This window comes from Phodopus roborovskii, unplaced genomic scaffold (assembly GCF_943737965.1).
Source record: "Phodopus roborovskii unplaced genomic scaffold, PHOROB, whole genome shotgun sequence".
In the NCBI taxonomy this organism is placed as follows: Eukaryota; Metazoa; Chordata; class Mammalia; order Rodentia; family Cricetidae; genus Phodopus; species Phodopus roborovskii.
The window spans coordinates 20568282-20590892 of NW_026126563.1; the positions used below are offsets into that span (position 1 = coordinate 20568282).

The following is a 22611-nucleotide window of genomic DNA, read 5'->3' on the forward strand; positions in this document are numbered from 1 at the left end:
AACTTGAAAGATCAGAAAAGCAGAGGAGTAGCCACAGTGGTTTCCTACCTCTAGTTCCTCCATCCACAAGGCGGAGCTCCTCTCTGCCCTGCCTTACCACCTGTCTCCAGTCCTCGTTAATTTTGGTCAACTAGTGGCTGGCCCTCCCCTCTGACTCCAAGCAAACCGTATTTGTCAGAACACAATCAAAATATCACACAAGAAAAACTTACCTGAACAGAAGAAATTAAATTCTAAATTTTATATCAACCGGGGGATGGCATTATTGGGAATTAAGTTGTATATTCTTCATTTGTGACTTAGAAAATGCCATGTACATGTATGTGTCTGATAGATATCTTTTATATCTATAAATCTATTCAGTGACCCATAGAAACAACTTTCAAAGGTTTAAATTTCTGTGTTTATGTGTGTCTGCATGAATTTACATGCACCATGTGCATGCAGGGCCTGGGGAGGCCACATGAGGATTTCAGATGCCCTAGAACTGGTTACAGATATTAGCATGTCCAGAATTGCTTTGTCATCCATGTGAAGACATGAAGACTGCCGAACAATCTCCTCAACCTGCAGAGAACTTCTGATGATTATCTGGTGTGGAGTACCACGCAATGCACCTGGGCCTGCCTGGGACTCCACACCAGGGCATTCCAACTCTGCCCACCCGCCTCAGCACTTGGCCAGCAGTCCTGACAATTTCTTCATATCGCTTCCTTTCTCTCAGGATGCTTTTCCAGAAAAGTGATTTGGCCACTATCAATATTCCTCGAGACAGTTTCCTAAATGCCCAAGGGTAGCCTCAGGGAATACACTTCACTGGGGAGGCAATTAGTAATATCATACATCCTTTGCTTTCTGATAGCCTTCAGGAACACAGATGCACCTCCTGGAAAAAGCTAGCTGCCTCCTGTCCAGTGTCTCAAAGCTGGCAACTTGCTATGTGCAAAGGCCAGAGGGTTGCTTGTAGTATATTATGATAAGCTACAAATATTTTACAATATACAGTTCAAATTGCTGTCACTCCAATGGGCTGATGAAAGTCTATTAGGATGAATGGGTTGACAGAAGTGGCTTATTTAAACTTGGAAATGGTGCTATTTGAGACATTTCATTTCCTTTGAAACAGATTCACACCTAGTTTTTCTTACCAAGCCTTCATTTAATCCTGGTTCATTGCCAAACTTACATTATTGGCTCTCTTTGGGACACTAAAGTGGATGGGGTTTGCTTACGGCTGGTGCAAAGTATCATGGGGAAATGTGCAGAAGATCCAGTGGTTAGAGGCAGCCCTGGAAGCCAGAAACTATCATGAGGTCAGCCAAAATAGGGCCACTTAGCAAGGTGAGCATCCGTGGATGATTGAGAGTGGAGGTTGGCTAATATATACTAAAAACAGAGTGATGAGGAATTAGAGAGAAGACTCAGCTGATAAAGGTGATTATTGCCAAGCCGAGGATCAAGCTAAGTTTGATCCCACAACCCACGTGGTGGCAGTAGAAAACCAGATCTCACATGCCATCCTAACTTCTACATGTATATCAAGGCACATGGGTGTGCGTGTACATATACAAACACACACACACACATTCATTAATTAAAATGTAATTTAAAAGTTTTAAAAGACAACCAGGGGGCAGGTCAGATGGTAACTGTCAGTGGCTGCAATGCTCAGCTTGAGTGCTGTTTTAAAACTGGGTGATGTGGGCTGGTGTAGTGAGATAATTCTGTGGCACTGACCACGCCCATTGGGGGGTGGAGCCATGGGCGGAGTGACCTGTAGAAGGAGGTCGGAGGGGGCGTGGAAAGGCGCTCTCTTTCTGGCGTTGACTCGGACAGGAAAGGATCGGGTTGAATTTCCTGGTGTTCATCTGTCTAGGTTGTAAGTTATTTCTCCCTGAATAAACATCTATTCGGCCTATTTGTTTATCCTGATCCTTATTTACTGCGATAGGCTGGGACACCTGTTAGAGGGCTTGCTTAGCATACACGAGACCCGGGTTCCATCCCCAGCACCACTTAAACTAGGCATGGAGCCATACACCTGTAATCCCAGTGCCCAGAAGACACAAGCATCAGAAGTTTAAGGCCATCCTCAGAAGATGAGGGCCAGAACCAGCTACATGAGAGACCCTGTCTTAAAAATAATTGTGTACATGTACACACACACACACGCGCGCGCGCGCGCACACACACACGTTTAATAAAAATCTTTAAAAGCAAAAGCTACCTACCTTTCCCCTGAGCACTTAAGTATCACCTCTTACAACACTAGTTTAAGCTTTACAGGCAAGTTAATGACAGTACTGACCCAAAGCTGCACTCTAGTGCCCCCTTGTGGATATGGTTGGTTTCAAGAATCCTTTGCTATGGTGAAACCTTGCAAAGAAAGGAATCCTCTGACCCTGTACTTTTCTCCCATGTAGCCTCATTGTGCTAGAGTCCCCAAAATACACCAGGGTCATTTCCCTAGAATGTCTTCAGCTCAAAAGGCCTTCATCTCTCTCCTTTCTAGTCTGTCACATTCCTGTAGTCTCCACTTAGACTCTAAAAGGGCTCCACATAGAAGCTTGCCAGAGTTCTGCACTGAATTCCCACACTGGGAAATCTGGCTCCACTGTTTTTCCTACGGGGGATCACATACATATATGGTGAATGAATGAGAAAATTTGGGCAGCTGCTGTAAGCTTACAGCCACCTGAATTGAATGCTCTGGGTTAGTCTGAAAATGCGCTTCGTTCTCTTTCTACAAGGGTATATTTTTGATGAGTTTAAAATTGTAGCTTAGGGTTGGGGGTGTAGCTCAATTTTGGCTTGAATGCTTTCTCAACACAAGCTATATTTAGTTTCTTTCCCTGTGCAAGACTGGGATAGCATGGAGGTTTTTAAACCCTGCCAGATAAGGCAGTTTTGCTTTCAGCCTCTTATTTATGACAGGAATTGCTACACAGGATGCTGATAGCAGCCACAGCACTGCGGAAACTGGCCACAGTGACACATGCCTGGAAGGCAGAGGCAGGATCAAAATTTAAAGGTCACAGGGCAGTGGTGGTGCACATCTTTAATCCCAGCACTCAGGAGGCAGAGGCAGGCAGATCTCTATGAGTTCAAGGCCAGCCTGGTTTACAGAGCAAGTTCCAGGACAGCCAGAGCTACTATGCACAGAGAAACCCTATCTTAGAAAACAAAGGTTTTTCAAGGTCATTCTTGGCTATAATCTGAGCTACATAAGACCTGCCTCAAAAAATAGAACACAACACACCACTCAAGCCTGGTTTCTTTTATTGTTATGGAGTCACTATACTGTGACCGCTCTTCTGGGGCTGGGCTGACATCCTGAGTGGCAGTTCCAGTACAGGAGGAGGCTGTTTGAGATGGAGGAAATATGTCTGCCTCTGGCCTAGACTCTGCCTACACACACACAGGAGTTCCGTGATCGGGAATCATCTGGAAATCTGTGACTTAACACTATGTCCCTCTTCCCTCTGCAGAAGCTGCCATGTCAGCAGTTCTCTTACCTTTCCCCCAGTTCAACTCTTTTCTCTGCTTTTTTACCTAATTTACCTAATTTCTCCTGACTTACACGTCTCGTCTTCCAAGCACATTAAGTGCATGCCTGTCTCTAGGCTGCTGCTTCAGACGGGAAAAGATCCTGGGCAGAGCAGTCCCCCAGCAAGAGACTAGTTGGCTACTGTTTTAGGGAGCTCTTTCCTGTTCAGTCCGAAGCTGTACTTCCCTCGGGAAGTCTACCCATCGCCAGCACCTGAGTGGCTGTGGACAGCAGGTGCAGAAAGCACCGATGACCTTCCCACTAAGATGAGGCCAGCCCAGGCAGTGCTGAACCAGACAGGACATGTGCAAAGAAAAACTTCATTTGCTCATCTAGAGCAAAGGCCATGCTTCATTTTTGAACAATGGAGATGAAGCTTTCACAGGAAACTAGACTGGTGCCTACTGTACACGGTTGGCATTTATTTTAAATAAAGAATATATTAAGTCCTCACAAAGCCAGGTTTTAAAAAAGGCATCTAATAAATTTATACAGTGAATAGTATGTCTTTATTCTATTTACAGTAAATTTGTTATAAATATAATACATTTTTGAAAAGCTTATTTTTAACTTGAGTAGATTTATATTTTAAACAGATCAACTTAATTGTTAAAGTTATATAATAAAGAATATGATTTAATGACAAAAATCTTATGGTGAAATAGTGTGACAGTAAGAGACGAGCCAGGGGATAAAGTCAAATTCCTTCCAAAACCATGTTCAGAACATTGGAAAAGCTTCCTTTCTACAGTTATGTATAAGCCATCAGGACACCAGACTGCAATACAAATGCCCGTAACCAAAGTCCAAACCCGATCTTACAGAACTGCATGAGGCAAGGCAGGAAAACTGTAACACTCTATAGAACTTCACAGTAAAGCTGGGATCTGCAGACTAATGGCTTAATGGCAGTGTTGCCAGCAAGGCCTATCCTTCCTCAAAATCATCTCCTGAGAGTCACATCCCATTCCACAAGTTGCAACAGGAGACCTCAACGTTTTTTGGTTTCTTTTTTTTTTTTTTTTTTTTAAAGACACGGCTTAATAAAGTATATGGATATGTTGAAATTCTGTATTATGAACATGTAAATTATTACCAGTTTTAAAAGAAAACGGAATTCTATTCTCAGCCCAGTGTACTGTGTGTCAAGGAAGTGCCAAGTCCCAGTATTTTGCAGTGATCAGAAAACTTCCTTAACAAGAGGGTATCTCCAGTGCTGCTGTAAAACTAATTCCACAGTCAGACTCATTCTGTGACTCTCAGCGTCATGCATTATTGATGATAATCAGAGCAGGCATGGAGTTCTGCTGACTTGTTTCAAATACCGTAACCTGGTCCGATAACTTGGCGAATACCCTCGGGGTTCCAAGGTTATAAACGCCTGTATGAACAAAGCATGCTTTCAGTTGCAAACTGTGCATCTCTTCACTTTTCAGCTGCAGTTTATACTGTGTCTGTCCAAGCCACGTGAATGATCCATGAGTCTCCAATGCCTCTGGACTAAAGGAGGAAGGAATCAGTAACATGTAAACTGAAGGTTTATTTTTCTGTAAGTCTTACTAACATCTCTCTTTCATCAAATCCTTTTATTTCTAGGAATTATTTGTGAAATGAACTATTATTAATAACATTATGACTGTAATAATCAACCATGTGTTAACAGTTATTACGATTTTCTAGGAACAATGCTACAAGTAGATTATTTCATTTAATGACCATAATGACATGTAGTAAATGATGAAGCCTTATTTGAAACTGAGCTCTTAACCTCTTTGTTATCTACATATAAAAAAATAATTGTGTATAAAAGAATGCCCATGATATTAAACTTTAATCCAGTGCCCAACAACACAGCACAACTGGTTGTGAGCCTAGGCTTTAACAGCTACGCCATCTCTCTAGCCCAACACAGCATAACTCAATGAGTTTGTCACACACACACACACACACACACACACACACACACACACACACACACACACACACACGTTGCATGCTTGGATTTTAAGGCACCATCTGGGGTGTAACATGAAAACATTCAGTGTATGCTTCGTGTGACTTTTCCTTTGTGTTTTTGGAGATTTACTTCCTTGTCTTTTTGTGTATGGGTACACCAACTGCATGTGTGTAATTGAATCATGTGTACCTGGTACCAGAATATGGTATAGACCCTTTGGAACTGGAGCTGCAGATAGATTGTAAGCCACCACACGGGTGCTGGAAACCAAACACAGATCCTCTACAAGAGCAGCAAGTGAGTGTTCTTACTGAACAATTTCTCCAGCCTGAAATTTATTTCCTAACACAAAAAATGACTGAGACAAACTGCTGGCTCTAGGAGTATTGGGTATTGCAGTATAATCTAGACTCTTATATTATTTTCAAATCAGAAGGAAAACTCCTTTGATATTTAATAGATTTGTAACACTTCTCTGATACCATATAAACAAATCTAATGCTGCCTGAGTTAACTTTATCCATGTTAGGCAAATGGTCTGCATAATTTCAAAACACTGAACTACTTTATATAATACTAAACTCTGGGCTACAAAATAATCTCTCACAAAATAGATTCTTACCTTGTTGTTTTATGCCGGAGATCAACTATTACATCTACGTCAGCCTTAGAACAGTTAGAAAGTAGAAGGGTGACTGGTACTAAGCAAAGGCTATGGAACAAAGACGACAAAACCATTAGTCATACACTTTCTTCTTAGAAACGAGTTTCTTAAATAGCACAAGAATACTTAACAGAGCAAGTTTAAAATCAAATTCAAGTAAGAAAAAAAGAGTCACAAAATCATTCTAGGTAACATATTTTGTAAATAAAATACATTAATACAATCTGTCCATAATATCAGAATGCAACTTTCTATAAGGAATACTATTAAGCAAAAGTGTTGTCCCTAGATACACGTGTAGCTTAGGTTGTGCTGGCACTATGGCCCAGACAGCAGGTTTCTAGTCTGCAGCATCTCCTTCATTTAAATTACAAATGTGTAAATCACAAGCCAAAGTGAAACCTCAGGAACTCACATTGTTCTGGTACCATCTAATCCTCACACCTTACTAAAATGCTACTAGAAAGAAGAGATGCAGACATCTGCACATGTCCACCTAACCCAATCAACATTACTGCCCACTGACCAAGACCTTTCTGGAGCACTTTAACAACTGCCCCCTATTAAGACATCACTTCCATCTTGGTCTTCCTGCATAGCTGCTCCTTTCCAGCCCTCTTCAGACATCCTTTTCTCCTTGTCTCAGTTTATCCTTTCTTTTCTGCCCCATCACATCCCTCTCCCAGCTCTAGTAAGGGTGACTTCCCCAAAACTTCGAACATCAATTTTTACATACACACTAGTTCTACAAAAACTACTCCTTTTACCTGCAGATGGGCAACCTTTTCAAGTGTCATCAGATTTAGAACTTTCTATTTTAAAAAACTTAATTTATATATTAAAGCTGTTTATCAAAATAATAAATAAATCATTCCCTATGATACTTAGTACTTAAAAATTCCCCTGGAGTTATTAGTTTGCAAGATGGCTCAGCTTGCTGCCAAGCCTGACAGCCTGAGTTTGAATACCTGAACTCCACATGGTAGAAGGTTAAGAACCTTCTACCTCCTGAAGGATGTCCTTTGACCTCCATATGAATGCACATGTATGTATGTATGCATGCATGCATGCATGTATGTATGTGCACACACACACAAGTGCAATATAAATAGATGTAAAAAAATCTTAAGGGAATGACAGTCTAAATCTGAGTCCCACTGTTAGTCATGCTATAGGTTTTATTTGTGTCTAGAACAAAAGGATACAATTTTCTCCCTGGTTTTTTTGAAAAACCTTACACTTCAAATAGAAAGCTTTTGATATCTCAGAAGTGCTGGGGCAACATTCATCCTCAGTAACACTGAAGGTATGTGATGCTCATGTATGTGCTCTCCTGTTCTCTCTCTCTCTCTCTCTAGTAAATGCTAAATCATTCAAGACTCAATATTATTTTAAATTTCTTTTGGTGTGTAGGTTAATGCTGTTACCAAAATAATGTTCATTTTTAAAGAATGGATGCGTGTACATGTACATAGGAACAATTCAACAAAGATAACTGATACCTTTTTTGATGAAATGGATGATGAAATGATTCTGGGTAGTGAAGACTTGTTTTAATGAGATTAGAAAGCTGTTCTACTGATGGTCTTGTGGAAACTGTAGTGTTTTCTGGCCTGAAAAACTTTAATAGTTCCATTTCTGGTGGCTCCTGAGAATAGACAATAAAAGTTATCAATGAAATGATGCTTTATAAAAGGTACAATATATACAAACTTAAAAAAAAAAAAACAACAGTGAAGACAACCTAATCATGAAGAGTATTTTTTTTGCTATTATTTAAACTAGCAGTTACTGTCATTTATAATATAACATGGGATAAACCTTAATTTACCATCAATTCCACACATTAGCTCTGTGATCTTACATAATTACTTTAATATTTTCCTTATATCTAAATTTGAGTTTTATAACCAATCGCTTCAATGTTTGACGTGATTCTCATTCAATAAAACTGCTTAGTACATAGGTGGTGGGTATTCAATTATCCACAGTTGTTTTAAACAGCTGAGGATCAAGAATTGACAAAAAAAATTCCATTTTGAAACTGTATTCATTTATTTTGTAGATTTGGTATCTCTAATGCATTACTCAAAGGCTACCGTGTACTGAGGAAATAGAGCTCAGCTGGTACAGTGCTTGCCTGGAATGAACTGGTTCAAGCCCCAGCACCTACAAAACCAGGCACAGTAGCAGCACTATAAAGCACACTTTGTTTAATTCCAGCACTTGAGTGGTAGAAGCAAGAGAGTCAGTAATTCAAGGTCAACCTCAGCTACTGCACAAGGCCCCCTAAATTGTTTTTTCTTAAAGGAGGAAAGTGAACAACGGCATAAAACTTACCTAATATTGATCGTAAAGACCCTTCTACTTATTTCAAAGAGCCTCATTTAAAAAAACCCAGCTGATTATACTGTATTGTGCACGGAGTATTTGTGAGGACCAAAGGAGGAAAGTAGCAGCACTCTATAACATAGAAGCAATTCAACCCAGCATGCTCTCGTCAGCTGTGGACACTTTACACTCTGGCATCATGAGGTCTAGCAGCTCACCTTGCAGTCCTCCTCCCTCAGCTTGGGAATCAGTCATTGTTCCAGGAACCCATTGTTCTTTTGGTTGGAAAATAGTTGTTCCTACACTGAAATGTCCACTGAAAATTGAAGAGCTATAACATGGACAGATTCACAAACAAGACCCTAGCCTGCAGGGACTAGATGATAATAAACACTATAGGGTATCCGCAGACTCAAATTGGCAGCTCTGCTTTTGACTTCTAAGGCACACAAACAAAACAAAGATCTGAGGAAAGACAGGAGGAGCTTCTGGACAGCTGCCAGGATCATCATCTTCACCCCAGTCTTGGATTAGAATATGTTTCTATCTGTAAAATTTCTGTATTTATGATTACTTTAGATTTTTAAATTTTAAAAAAATGCCAGACAGTGGTGGTGCACACCTTTAATCCTGGAACTTGGGAAGCAAAGGAAGGCAGATCTCCAAGAGTTTGATACCAGTCTGGTCTACAGAGCTAGTTCCAGGACAGCTAGGGCTGTCATACAGAGAAACCCTGTCTCAAAAAACAAAGAGCAAAACAACAACAAAAGCATTATTGGGGCTGGAGAGATGGCTCAGTGGTTAAGAACACTGGATACTCATCTAGAGGACCCAGTTCACAAGCATCCATAACCCACTTCCAGGATCCAAGCCCTCTTCCCACGTCTGTGGGCACTGCACGCACATGGTGCTCATACACAGTCTACAGACACCAAGCGTGCACATGGTGCACAGACATATATGCAAGCAAAATGTTCACTTAGAAAATAAAAAGAATACATCTAATTAAGTTTTAAAATCCATTATTAACATATTCAAGTCATCTAAACAACATGATTTCTAAATTATACTGAATAAGAGCTAAAGGTATAGCTTAGTGGTAGAGTGTGGGCTTATCATGTTTGAAGCACAGGGTTTAATCCTCACCATAAAATAAATAAATAACACCAGAAAATTTTCTATCACCTATCAGGAGAAAAGACATAAATAGAAGCCAAAGAAGGATATTTAGACAACCTAGGCATGTAACACTTGCATCTAACTCCATCACCAGGGACCAGCCAGAGCAACTGGACCCTGTCTCAAAATAGAGAAGTCAGAGGCAGAGGGGGTGATAGGGATGACACAGAAAGCTCACAAGTATGAGGGAAGCACAACAATATGCATACAAGAAAGTTTCAGAACAGCCTCCCAGCAGCTGCCATTACCTGTTTCTGAGATTGTGAAAAGGCTTCTTTTCCAATAGTTCGAAGAACAACATGGTGCTGGCCTTCTAAAATAAGCTGCTTATTATCTTCTACAACATATGCCTAAAAAATACAACCAACAGAGATGTTACCTTTCACTCATGGTAGAAACCTCAAAAGTAAGCATCTTAACAACTGGTGGGAAAAAAATAAGACACCTAGTATCTATCAACTAGCAATAATCCCATGTCAGCATTTCATGTATTTCAACCTTTATGTATCCATCCAATCAAAAAACCATCTACCCCTCTACCCCTCCCTTTTGAATCTGTTGGTGTTTTTGTTTTTCTTAATAAAACTTGACTGCCATAAGTATTTCAAAGAGATAAATGTTATTTTTTTTTCCTTGTTTTCTCTAGACTTTCAAACTTCAAAAAAGTATGCTAAAACAAGGGTGTGTGTGTCTGTGTGCTTGCGTACATGCATGCGTGCATGCATGGTTGTGTGTGCATGTGTACACACAGGTGGGTGCCTGTGAAAGCCAGAACTCAACATCTACTGGATCCCTCAGCCACCTCTCTCCCTGACAGGCTTGCTCCCAGGGAACTCCAGGATCCTTCCTCTACCCAGCACTGGGGTTACAGACACAAGCCAATAACTGGCTTTCACCTGAGTGCTGGGGATCCGAACTCAGACCCTCATGCTTACACAGCAAGCACTTCACTTGCTGAGTTATCTCCACAGGCCCAATAAAGACTGCTTTCCAAGGAGATCTTGGAGAAAGACTTAAGAAGTGACACACACGCTTCTTTACTCAACTGCCAAAATGCAGGTGACTAAACTGAATCCTGTGAGTGAAAATGTCAGACTGTGAAGTCTAGGATGGCTTCAACCCTGTAATTCTGTCTGTGCACTAAGTGCTAGCATTACAGGTGTGTACCAGCATATCCACTTTAATCTACACAACTGCTTTTGCTCTTGGTCGTTTTTTCCCAAGATAGGGTCTCACTGGATATTGTAGGCTGGAATGGAATCTGATATGTAGCTCAGGCTAGAATCAAACTTAAGCCTACTGAATACTAGAATTACAGGGACAGTGAACCACATTTGGCTACATTATGTTTTTAAAAAGGCTTTTTTTCTACTAGTAAATAGCAAACTAAATTTATCTATTTTAAAATATTTGTCCCAATTTATATATTTTCTTTCTTTTGAATTTGACTCTTCTAGAGAAATATTTGTCAATGGCTCTAACTTACTACACTGTCACATTATATAAATGTATAAGACTTATTGGGACTTTATGTTTTTAATTTTACTTATTTATCTTATGTGCATCAGTACTTTGTTAGCATGTATGTCTATGCACTGTGTGAATGCCTGGTACTTGAGGAAATAAAAGAATGTTGGATGCCCTGGGCCTGGGGTTGTGAGTCACCATGTGAGTACTAGGAATCAATCAAACTTGGGTCCCCTGGAAGAGCAGCCTAATGTTCTTAACCCATTTCTCCAGCCCTGACTTAGCTGTGTTTTTGTTTGTTTGGGTGCTTGGGTTTTTGATTGTTCAAGACAATGTTTCTCAGTGTAGTCCTGGCTGTCCTGGAACTGACTCTGTAAACCAGTCTAGCCTCAACTCACAGGGAGCCATCTACCTTTGCCTCCCAAGTGCTGGGATTAAAGATGTGCATCACCATGCCCGGCAACTTACTTATTTTAAATAAGTCATATTTTCATTTGATTCAAGAGACACCATCAAAGTGCTGTAAAAGTCTCAATGCTTGAGCACTTTTGATCTCTGTACTTACTGACTAGTGACAGTTTGTCATTCAGGGTCACATTTTGGAGTGCTGCTGTTCTAAGGCACAGCTGGCCCACTGCGCCCAGAAGCCACAAGTAAGTAGCTGAACAGTTGCTGGTTTAACCTTTATAGAAACTCATCAATAAGGTCTTGAGACAATGTCAGACATCTTTTACATAGATTTCCAGGCCAACCTGAGCTACATATGAGACCCTGCCTCAAAACAATTTGATGCCCAAGATATGAGTTTGGTCCTGAATAGTGTTGACTCCTGAATAGTTTGACAAATCCTCCTCTTTCTGTGCATGACATCCCACAATTAAGATGATTTTATAAATGTTCAGTAGCTAGCTAGGTGTGATAACACACACCTGTAATCCCAGCACTTGGAAGGTATTGGAAGGATAAGAAGTTCAAGGCCAAGCATGATTATATGAGAGCCTGTCAGAAAAATAAAAACCAAAAAAAGAGGGGAAAAGTATTTTTAAATTCTTTAATTTACAGACATTTTTCTCAACTCAATATAATGCAGCTCCAGGTACTAACTACTACTAAGCTTTGTATCCTATCCTTTAATACACTCAACCTCTATTTCCCAACAAGGATTACACGTTAAGGTCATTTTTTTTAAAAAGTGCAATTTTCTTCCCAACCAAGGTCATTGTGGATTTGATGGAATACAGATTATAGAGCATACATTACTGAAAATCTTACCTTAAATGCATCAAAGGGCGTTCAAGAGCCTATAATTTCAAGCTAATTCATAACAATACACAAACAGTCATTCTAACATAAATATTACTTTATAATTAATATGTGCAATTTAAGTAGTGTTTCATTTGAAGTTCATGAAAAGTCAGCATGGTTTCAAAAATATAAACTACTTGCAGTAGCAATAAATAAAGATGAAAATGAAAACAGGGAGGAAAGGCACACACACAAAAAAACAAACACAACCAGCAAGTCCATGGCTGCTGGAGACTCACAGCAGTTTCCTTCTTGACATTGTCTGGAGGTGCTCAAGATAGTTTAAAAGAACCTGCTCTCACTGACCTGCATGTCCACAATAATCTTGGTGGCACATAGAAACAACGTTATCTCACAAAAGAAAGCTATCTGCTTTTATTGAATTACTTTCTTTAAACAAAAACATTTTTAAAAAGTCATTATAGAATTACTAAAAGTTATAAAAAATATTTCAATACTGGAAGTGAAAGTTTTAATCACAAAAAAATCTGAGTATACAGTTGTTCTCCAGTTTGAAAATATCTAGAGCTGAATGTAGTGGTACATAGCTTCAATCCCAGCAAAGATGGATCTCTGTAAGTTCAAGGCCAGACTGGTCTATATAGCAAGTTCTAGGCTAGCAGGGCTATATAATGAGATTCTGAACAAAAAAAAATTAAAACACAAAAGATAAAACAACAACAAAAAATAAAGGAAAGAAAGGAAGGAGGGGGAGAGGGGGCTGGCAGATATCCATGCTGGGTATGACGGCATTCTCTTATGTTTCCAGTGCGCTCTGAAGCTAAAGCAGGAGTACAAGAGTCTGCAGCCTGCCTATGCTGCACAGAAAGACCCTGTCTGAAAATGCAAAGCAAACAAAACTTAACCATCTCTAAGTGAGGTTTACTGACAGCATGTGTGTACTACCTTCCACAACACGACAATACTCAAGTCCACCTCACTGCACTTCTGGACCAGACGCACAGCATCCTCGGCTGCATGCTTCTCTGGATCTTGTGGTTTCTTCAACTCCGAGGATAAACTTCGGTAAAAGAAATCTGCACATGGACTTGCTGAACTTATTATCTGTGGAAAGAAAAATCATTTGTCTGCCTAAGTATTTTAATTAAACACCCTTTCAAAACTTACTCGTTTAAATATACTCTGGCAAAATTTACAGTTCTGTAACTTGTATATACCCAAAAGTTCACTCATGAATTTCTTGTCTGTGCAGTTGAATACATGAAGGCCATTTGAATACTTAAAAGATTCAGTGCACATTACTCAGAACCCCACGAGGTATTACACCAAAATAGTGTGTTTCACCCCGGATTTTCCAAGTGTCTGGGAAGATGAATAAAAACTACAGTTCTACAAAACAAAAGTGCTTCTCATCCATTTAACTCCCTAGAAATATCAGTTAGATCCTTGAACTAAAACTCATTTTCACTGTAGTTGTTAAATCAATTTTGTGCATGAGTACTTTTTGAGGTGTCTGGCTGAATTAAAAAGAAACTTATAAGGACAGTATCCAGACAGCACCTAATAAAATGACACAGTCACTGACATTAAACCACCCTTTGTATTTACTTGAAAGAAATGTGAGAAAAGATTCAATCTATAGGATTTCCCCCAACATAAAATATTCTGTTATGGTCCTCTACATTCATACTTTTATGGATTACTATGCATATATAATTTATATGTAAAGCTTTACAATACAAAGTAAACATTTAATGTTAACAAATACATGCTGGGCTGTTAAAGGGTAGGCTCATAACCACAAATGTAAGAGCTCAGTTCCCAGTACCCACTTCAGGCACTTAAAACAAAACAAAGCCCAAACAAACAAAAAAACTCATGCAATTTTTTTCCTCTTCTGATGAACCTTTTCTGTTACAGTACTATAGTTTTCTCCTTAATTTGTAGTACTTGCTGTTATACAACCAAATACTTCAACAAAGGTCTTTGTTTCTGCCTTCTTCGGTGCTCATATACAATATTAACAACAAATACAACAAAAATTGCAGTTTTAATATAATTTAAGGGTCCTACTGATGCTTCTAAGAATTTAAATTACTTTGAAATAAAATTAAAAACTCATGCACCAGGTCTCAAGGCATAATCCCAGTCAAGGCAACCGAGTGAGACCCTTCTCAAAGTACAAAGTAAAAGAGGGCTGGGGTAAACTTAGTGGTAGAGTGCTTGCCTAGCATATGGAAGGCCCTAGGTTTAAGGCCCAGGATCACCAGCATCACAATAAACAAACAAGCAAAAGGACGACATAGAAAAAGAAATGATGAAAACATACAAGTGAAGACCTGAAATACTGCGAGTTCTAACATTTAAAAATTACACATGCTTTGCAATTATTGGACCTTTGTAGCTTTGAGATGTTCCTGAAACAGCTGCTTCCTCAAATATTGTCACAGAGGGTGAGTGACGTGAAAACTACTGATCAGAGAAATGCAATACTTGAGAGATGTCTGGAAGTGCTAAAGAACATGAAGAAGTCATTCATTAACAGAATAGTAATACAGAATGAGGGTGGCTCCCTAGATGACCTCTCCATGTAACAGCAGAGTGAGTTAAAAATGTGTAAGACAGAGAGGTGGTTCAACAGGGCAAAGTACTTGTCACACAAGCTTGATAACCTCAAGTGGATGCCTAGAGCCCACATCTTAACCCTAGCATGGTCATGTGAAGGTGCATGATGGAGAAGCAGCACAAAACTTGTAGTCCAGCTAGCCTGGGAACATAATGGGCACAGCAGCAGAGACATGAGGAGACCCAGTTTCAAGCAAGGAAAACAGAACTGACTCCAGAATTGGTCTTCTCTGCTCTCCACACATCTACCATGGCATACACATGCAAGCAAGCACATGTATGTGAGCACCACAGAATTTAGTTAATTTTTAAAAATGTTAAAGCATATTCCAGGCTAAGGACATAGCTAAGTTGGTATATGAGGGTCTAGCATACACAAAGCTCTGGGTTCAATCTCCACTTCAACATGGAAAGCCAGACATGGTGACACGGTGCTATAAGCCCGTAATCCCACCACACATGGTGCCATAAACCTGTAATCCAGCACTCAGGAGGTAGAGACAGGAAGAAGAGAAGATCAAGGTCATCTTTGGCTAGAGGCCAAGCTTAAATACCCTGTCTTCAAAAAAATTTAAAAAATCATATTCCCAAACTCTACTGCAGATCATAATGGAGTTTCAGAAGTGGGAAGGGGAAAAGCCTTTATTCTAAGAAAGTTCTCTACACCTGAATACGCAAAACCAAACTTAAGACTGAGCTACGACTAAGGTCTACAGTACTACCCAGAAACTGACACCCACAAAGAACTTTAGTTCCCGCCAGTCCTGACAAATCAGACCGCTCTTAATACGATCCCCAATTCACACTTAACATTTGAAAAGCTTGCTCTAGGTGACAATTCTGAGACCGCCTATGCACCCAACTGTTTCCAGGTCTCAGAACCATGAGATATGGCCAAATTTGCAGATGACAACATGAGAAAAGAATTTTGAGCAGAGGTTCCACTTAGAAAACAGTGGCTGTACTATGGCCACTTTTCTTAAACAAAGTTTCCTCAAATAATTCTGGCTTGTGCTTCCTTCACTGGGCATTTTCAATAGAAGTTATTATTATGTAACTGAAGTGGTGTAGTCTATATGGCATGCTTGAATTAAAGGTGGGATGTAAAAGTCAATAAAGTTCAGATGCTTACTATTCAAAGATATAGTGATGCTACAGTTTTTTCACAATAGACAGATGCTGAAAACGAAGTTTTTTTTTACATCAAAAGTATTTGTGCATCATTGCATACCTGTTCATTTCCAAAGATAATATCTGCAAAAGTGTATTTTTCAGAGGACTGTATAGCAGCTAAAAAAAAAAACACAGGAAAACAAACTAATCATGTCACTGCTATAAGATATAAAATGGACATTTAAGAAAGTGTCAAAACAAAGCAAATTTACCTTCTTTTTGTTTACATCTTACTGCCTTGAAGCAAAACTTTCCCTTCTCCCTACTGGCAAGTTTGGCATCTAGGAATAAAAATGTTTCTCAGTTTACAACATGTGCAAAGCCCAATTCATTATTCAGACTTTCTTTGTCAAAACAGAAAGCAAGTCATCATTATAAAAAGGTTTCATTTGGTTGGATATGGCGATGTACACTTTTAGTCCCAGCACTTAAGAGACAGAAGCAGGAGGTCTCTGAGTTTGAGGCCAGCCTGGGGTCTATAAAATAAGTTCTAGGCCTCGGACAGAAAGGGGAGGAGAGGGGGAGAAATGGGGAAAGAGAGGGAGAAGAAGAGAGAGGGAGAGAAAGAGAAGAAAAATCTGCCTTTTTTTTTTCCAACGAAATACTATTCATTAACCACCTGGAAAGGATAAAATTCAGACTCAAGATACACAAGCACATGTGATTTATGATTCTGTGTGTATTTGACATTTGACATTCTGAACACTAAGTTTTAGGTTAGAACTTGGGAGTTCTAGGAGCCCCCCCCCCAGTCTTACCACTTGATCATTATACCCTTCCTTTAAGTATTCTCAACCATTTCCTTTTAGTACTTCTCCACATTTATGATTTATACAAATTATATTTTGCCATAGTGTACTTTTCTACCACTGTATTTGGCTTTAAAATGTTCTTACAAGACCAGAGAGATGGTTCAACAGGTTAAGGTGCCTCCTGGCAAGTCTGAGCTGGATACTGGGACCCATATAGAAGGAGAGCTGGCTTCCCTGAACTGCCTTTAACCCCCATATGCGAGATGGAAAATGAATGTGCACATGCACACAGATACAAACACAAAAATAAATAAGTAAAAGAATTAAATGTTGATGTATTTTACTGGCTCTTAAAGTCTACATGAGTGGCAGCATAATTTATACTAATTCACAGCCAATTTTTCTCCAGTAAACATGAATCTGATGTGCACTCTGAATATACCGCTTTTTTCAATATGTTCAGTTAATTCTAATTCTTCAAATGTGAAATGCCCCTACTGCTAGTGTGTCTGAACAAGTTGGTACACAGTTGGTGGCACCACTGTGCCTTGCTGGTAGAAGAGGTCACTGGGGCAGCCCCATTTCCTGTCTAGTTTCTACTTCCTGACAAAGACGCACGCAGTATGACCAGATGAGCTATGTTCCTGCCCCCATGCTTTCCCAGAAAGGATGGACTATAGCCAAAACAAGCCCTTCCTTCCTTAAGTTGCATCTTCATATATTTGGTCACAATAAGAATAAATTGACTGACCCAACCCCCCAAACAAGAATCAGTATGAGGCTAAGGGTACAGACCTTTGTTTTCAGAGAGGTTTACAGATTTGTGTAGCTGCCAATGCTTGCTACTGCTTGACACCTGCACCATGTGGAACTCCTTAACCCCTGCTTCACTCTGTCATAGACACAAAAATCACTTGAGGTTAAAAGCATCAAGTTAAAATACTCCAACAAGAATAAAACCAGATGCTATTGAAAACAATCTAAAGTAATATTAGAGGGTGGGACAGAGCTCAATGGTAGAGCACTTGCCTCATGTACATGGCCCCACTTAATTCCCAGTATAGACAAAAAATAAAGGGGGGCAAACCCCCTAGGTTTGGGGGGGGGGTAGAGAGATGGCTCAGTGGTTATGAGCACTCACTGAGCTTCCAGAGGACCTAGGTTCAGTTCTCAGCACCCAAATGGCAGCTTACAATAATCTATAACTCCATTTTCAGAGAATCCAGCCCTTTCTTCTGGCCTCCATGGGCACCAAGCACATATACAGTTACATACAAGCAGGCAAAACATTCATTCATATGCATAAAATAAAAACAAATCTTCAGAAATAAAATAAAGACATTAGATGTAATATGTATTTGAAATAATATAAATATGTATCTCAAAAAATTATTCAAATTCTTCCCCAACACTTCATAGAAGGAAACATTTCACCCAAGAAATATATTACTATAGTGTATATCTACAGTATAATACTCATAAATAAAGTTATTAGAATCTACTTTTTCTGTAGTGTTTAATCATCAAAATTATTTGTAAGCCAGGTATGGCAGCTCACATCCAATTCCAGCACTTGAGAGGCAGGAGTAAAAGGACCACTGTTTATGAGCTATAACTCAAGCTTTAGGCTTCCCTGGATTATAGAATGAAACCCTTACTCAAGAGAAAAAGAGTAAATCTGTGGTGGACTTTTAACTAAAACTATGACACTTTCTGAGTTAGGGTAACAACAGTTCAGTTGGCCTAGCATTCATGAAGCCCTATGTCCAATTCCTAGCATTCTATAACCCAGTTTTGATGACATATCCCTATAATCTCAGTGTTCAGGAGATAGAAACATGAGCTTAGAAGCTCAAAGTAATCCTCAACTACAGACTATTTGAGCCCAGATACTGCTCTGCTCTCTCTCTCTCTCCTCTCTCTCTCCCTCTCTCTCAAAAGGTATGAAACTTCCCTTTATTTCTTCTGATGTTTTTTCTCCAGAAATACCTCATTTTCACTAAGGTGAAAAACAAAACAACAACAAGCAATTAGCTGGACACAGTGACACTTGCCACATGCCTATAATCCTGGTACTCAGGAGGCTGACTAATTCAGTTACCTAGACTAAGAAACAGCGAGACGCCCTGGAGGGAGGGAGGGAGGAACACAAGAAACAACAAAAACTCTCAAACTACTGTGTAACTTAAACTGTATGTAATTTTTTTTGTTTTGCTAAATGAGAGCTAATCTGACATGAGAAATTATCAACATTTGCTTACTCAAATAATGAACATAGTCTTGTGAAAATCACCAACATTCCAGCACAATAAACCTCAATGTTTCTTAAAAAGTGGCTTCACACACTTATGAAACTAAAAGCAAGCATTACAGAACTAATGAGCATCTGAACCGGTCTACTTGAGGTTCTATAAACTTTACAACCACACCTTCCTGACATTTAGCATATAGACAGAAATGTCTTTATAAAGGGAATGGTACCGTCAGAGCATGTGAGAACGGGGTTATCACATTAAGATGGAAAGTGGAATGCTCTCAGACTGCATCACCAAGTACCACTCCTGACATCAGCAGACCATATTATTATCAGCAGATCCTTTCACAAAAGTCAAAGCCAGAGGAGAATTTTAACATGCTTTCATACTAGACCACGAATTGTTCTAAATTCCTACTTATGCTAACTTGTACAGGAAAAAAAAATTACCAAAAAACAAACATTTCTAAATAGACTTTAAAACAAAATTCAGCTTTAAAATAACTTACAGTATTGGTATTTTCCACATCCACAAAGACTAGCATATTGCCTCCCCTGCCTTCTTCATCTTCAAGTGAATTACTTCTGCAGACAGTTGCTCGCACGTTCAAAGACCGGCTAGTACAAATAACTGCAGTGTGTCTTAATATTCTGTGTCTGAAGATTAAAAACACATGCAAACTGAATCTAAGAGTCTCTCCCTATGTTACAAATCTCTAATTCTAAATAGAGACCAGAAACATGGTAATTTCTAGGATTGCATATAACCAGAAAACAAAGAATACAAGAAGGTAAAATTATAGTTAGTTCAGTTCAGTTGTTTCTTCTCAATTTCTAAGAAATCTAAGCTGGGCAGTGGTGGCACATGCCTTTAATCCCAGCACTTGGGAGACAGAAGCAGGCAGATTTCTTTGAGTTTGAGGCCAGCCTGGTCTACAGAGCTAGTTGTAGGACAGCTAGGGCAGTTACACGGAGAAACACTGTCTCAAAAAAAACAAAATAAATAAATAAAAATTAAAAAAAGAAATCTAATAGTAATCCTGGCTCTAGGCTTTTCTCCTGCTAATCAATCCTTTTTCACAGTGAAAATAACCTACACATAGCAACCAATACGTCTTCTCTCTTCAAAGTGGTCCCAAAGTTGTTCCTAAAGGTATAGTGGCACACACCCTTTAATACCAGCACTCAGGACACAGAGGTAGAATGACCTCTGTGACTTTGAGGCCAACCTGGTCTAGCGAGTACCATGCTAGCCAAGGCTACAAGAGAACTTGTCTCAAAATAAACAGGTCTCAAAATTAAAACTATTAACAAAACTACAACTTAATATTCTAATTTGTGCATCCCCCCACCCCGTGTGCGCGCATGCATGCACTCGTATGCGCATACCACATATCTATGGGTATCCAAAGAGACCAGAAGAAGGCACCGGATCACCTAGAACTGGATTACAAGCAGTTGTGAGACACCCAATATGAATGCTGGGTACTAAACATGGGCCCTGTAGAAGAACAGCAAGAACTCTTAACCACTAAGGCACATATTCCCAGGCCCAAAACCTCAACTTTCAATTTGGTATTCAAAGCTGCACATTTCAAACACAATGCTTGGTTTTTCAAGCCAAAGTCTATGTTGCTTCAGGGTGGCCTTATATTCCTGATCTTGCCTTCACCTCCCCAATTACAGGCAAGTGCTGCCACACTGAACCCTACCACAACAAACCCTACTTGACTTCTTTCCCACAGTTTGTAATGTGGCAAAAAGCATTCAGTTCTTATTCTCTAACCTCTGTTTGTAGATAAGGCTACACTGGAGTGGTTAACTCCTATCCACCTGGTATCCAGGTCCTGAAATCTCTCCTGCCCTCTGAAGCCCACTTCACTACCTCTGCACTATAGCTTCCCTGGCTTCCCTGGCCAGAGTGCTCTGTCTGTGTCCATCCTCTTGAGAAGAATTCACATTACTGAGGATCCGAACTGTACCATCCCTTCAAGTATTTTGTCCTTATACTGTTTCACACGACACTTAGATATTCTACAGAATAAAACAAATGTTCATTTTATAAGGATGGTAGTGGTATTTAAATTCTAACATGCAACATGTAGGCCTGAATTTGTAGAAAACAGTGAGGCTGAAGAGCTTAAGTGATTGTTCACTGAACACCTTGCACACACATTTCTCATACATACCAAGACCATATTCTTACATAAGGATACTGTATGGGAGGGGGCTTGATATACAAACAATACAGCATTTAAAGCTATCAAAGAATCAGTAAGTGTATAGACTTTAAAAAAAAAAAAACCAACTAAAAATTAGGCTTTCTTTTTTCATCTTCTCTTAAGAAAAAACAAAAGACGTCATTTAGTTAAACCCTTTCCCATTCTTAGCTACCTAGAATTAAATTATAATTATAACAAGTTTAGATATAAACACCATGCATAATTTGAAAGATGGTATTTTTTTTTATTTTTTATTTTTTTGTTTTTCAAGACAGGGTTTCTCTGTGTAGCCCTAGAACTCATTCTGTAGATCAGGCTCGCTCCGAACTCAGAGATCTGCCTGCCTTTCCCTCCCAAATGCTGGGATTAAAGGTGTGTGCCACCATGCCAGGCCAGGAAGTGGTGACTTTTTAGTAAAGAATGATGTATAACATATTAACAAGTAGCAACTAGTTACTCAAATGAGTAAACACATCAAGTATGGATCTTATACTTTAAAAGTTTTAAATTACCCACCGTCTTTTAGGCTGCTTTTTAACACTTTCATAGTAAAATAAAAAGTTAATCTCATGGACACCCTCTTCGTCTGGCCCTCGAAGCCACATTGGGAGCTGAACAGAAGCTCCGGGGAGCAGCACAGAGTCAGGGAGGGGGACAGGAATGGCCTCCAGCTGCTGTCCTGTGCTGGCCCCAAAGTCCACAGATGACGCAGATGACACAAGTGCCGTGCCCGTGGAGGGAGAGCCTATAACAACTGTCTTGTAAGCACTGCAGTTTTCAGATGCGGAAGGGCTCAGCGGTGTTAGAGCAGCAGTGTTGACACCAAAAGTGAAGAACTCTGGGCGTTTAGACACAACCTTCAATCCTGTCAGAGGACATTTGCTGACATTGACAAATTCTACATACGCTTTTCGGATCTCTCCACAGAGGAGCCCTGTAGGAAAATGTATAAAGAACACCTGCATTGGAGGGAAAAAATATTATTACACTGTTAAAATTCTGAGCCTCTAATGAGCAACACTGAAAGACTGTTTTCTAACGGAGCAAGTTATCCCATAGCTCTATCTCTGACTCAAACATCTAATGTTATTTTGCCACTCAGATTTTAAATTCCGAATTTAAAATACAAGAACAATGACTAATTTCTCAAACTTGCATGGCTATGTAGATTATG

At 39.6% G+C, this 22611-nt stretch overlaps 1 protein-coding gene across 2 annotated transcripts in view; it reads right to left on the reverse strand.

Annotated features, from left to right (window-relative positions):
• Positions 1-3851: 3851 nt before the first annotated feature.
• Trappc8 (trafficking protein particle complex subunit 8) overlaps positions 3852-22611 on the reverse strand; it is a 74039-nt gene continuing 55279 nt past the window's right edge. For both annotated transcript variants that reach the window (XM_051202066.1, XM_051202065.1), the window contains exons 20-29: positions 21954-22396; positions 19725-19872; positions 17757-17853; positions 16422-16490; positions 16268-16326; positions 13357-13515; positions 9927-10028; positions 7671-7816; positions 6127-6216; positions 3852-5047 (exon numbers count right to left, since the gene is read on the reverse strand). In XM_051202066.1, coding sequence (XP_051058023.1) covers positions 4813-5047; positions 6127-6216; positions 7671-7816; positions 9927-10028; positions 13357-13515; positions 16268-16326; positions 16422-16490; positions 17757-17853; positions 19725-19872; positions 21954-22396 — 1548 coding nt within the window. In that variant the 3' untranslated portion in view covers positions 3852-4812. The remainder of the gene's footprint in view (positions 5048-6126; positions 6217-7670; positions 7817-9926; positions 10029-13356; positions 13516-16267; positions 16327-16421; positions 16491-17756; positions 17854-19724; positions 19873-21953; positions 22397-22611) is intronic.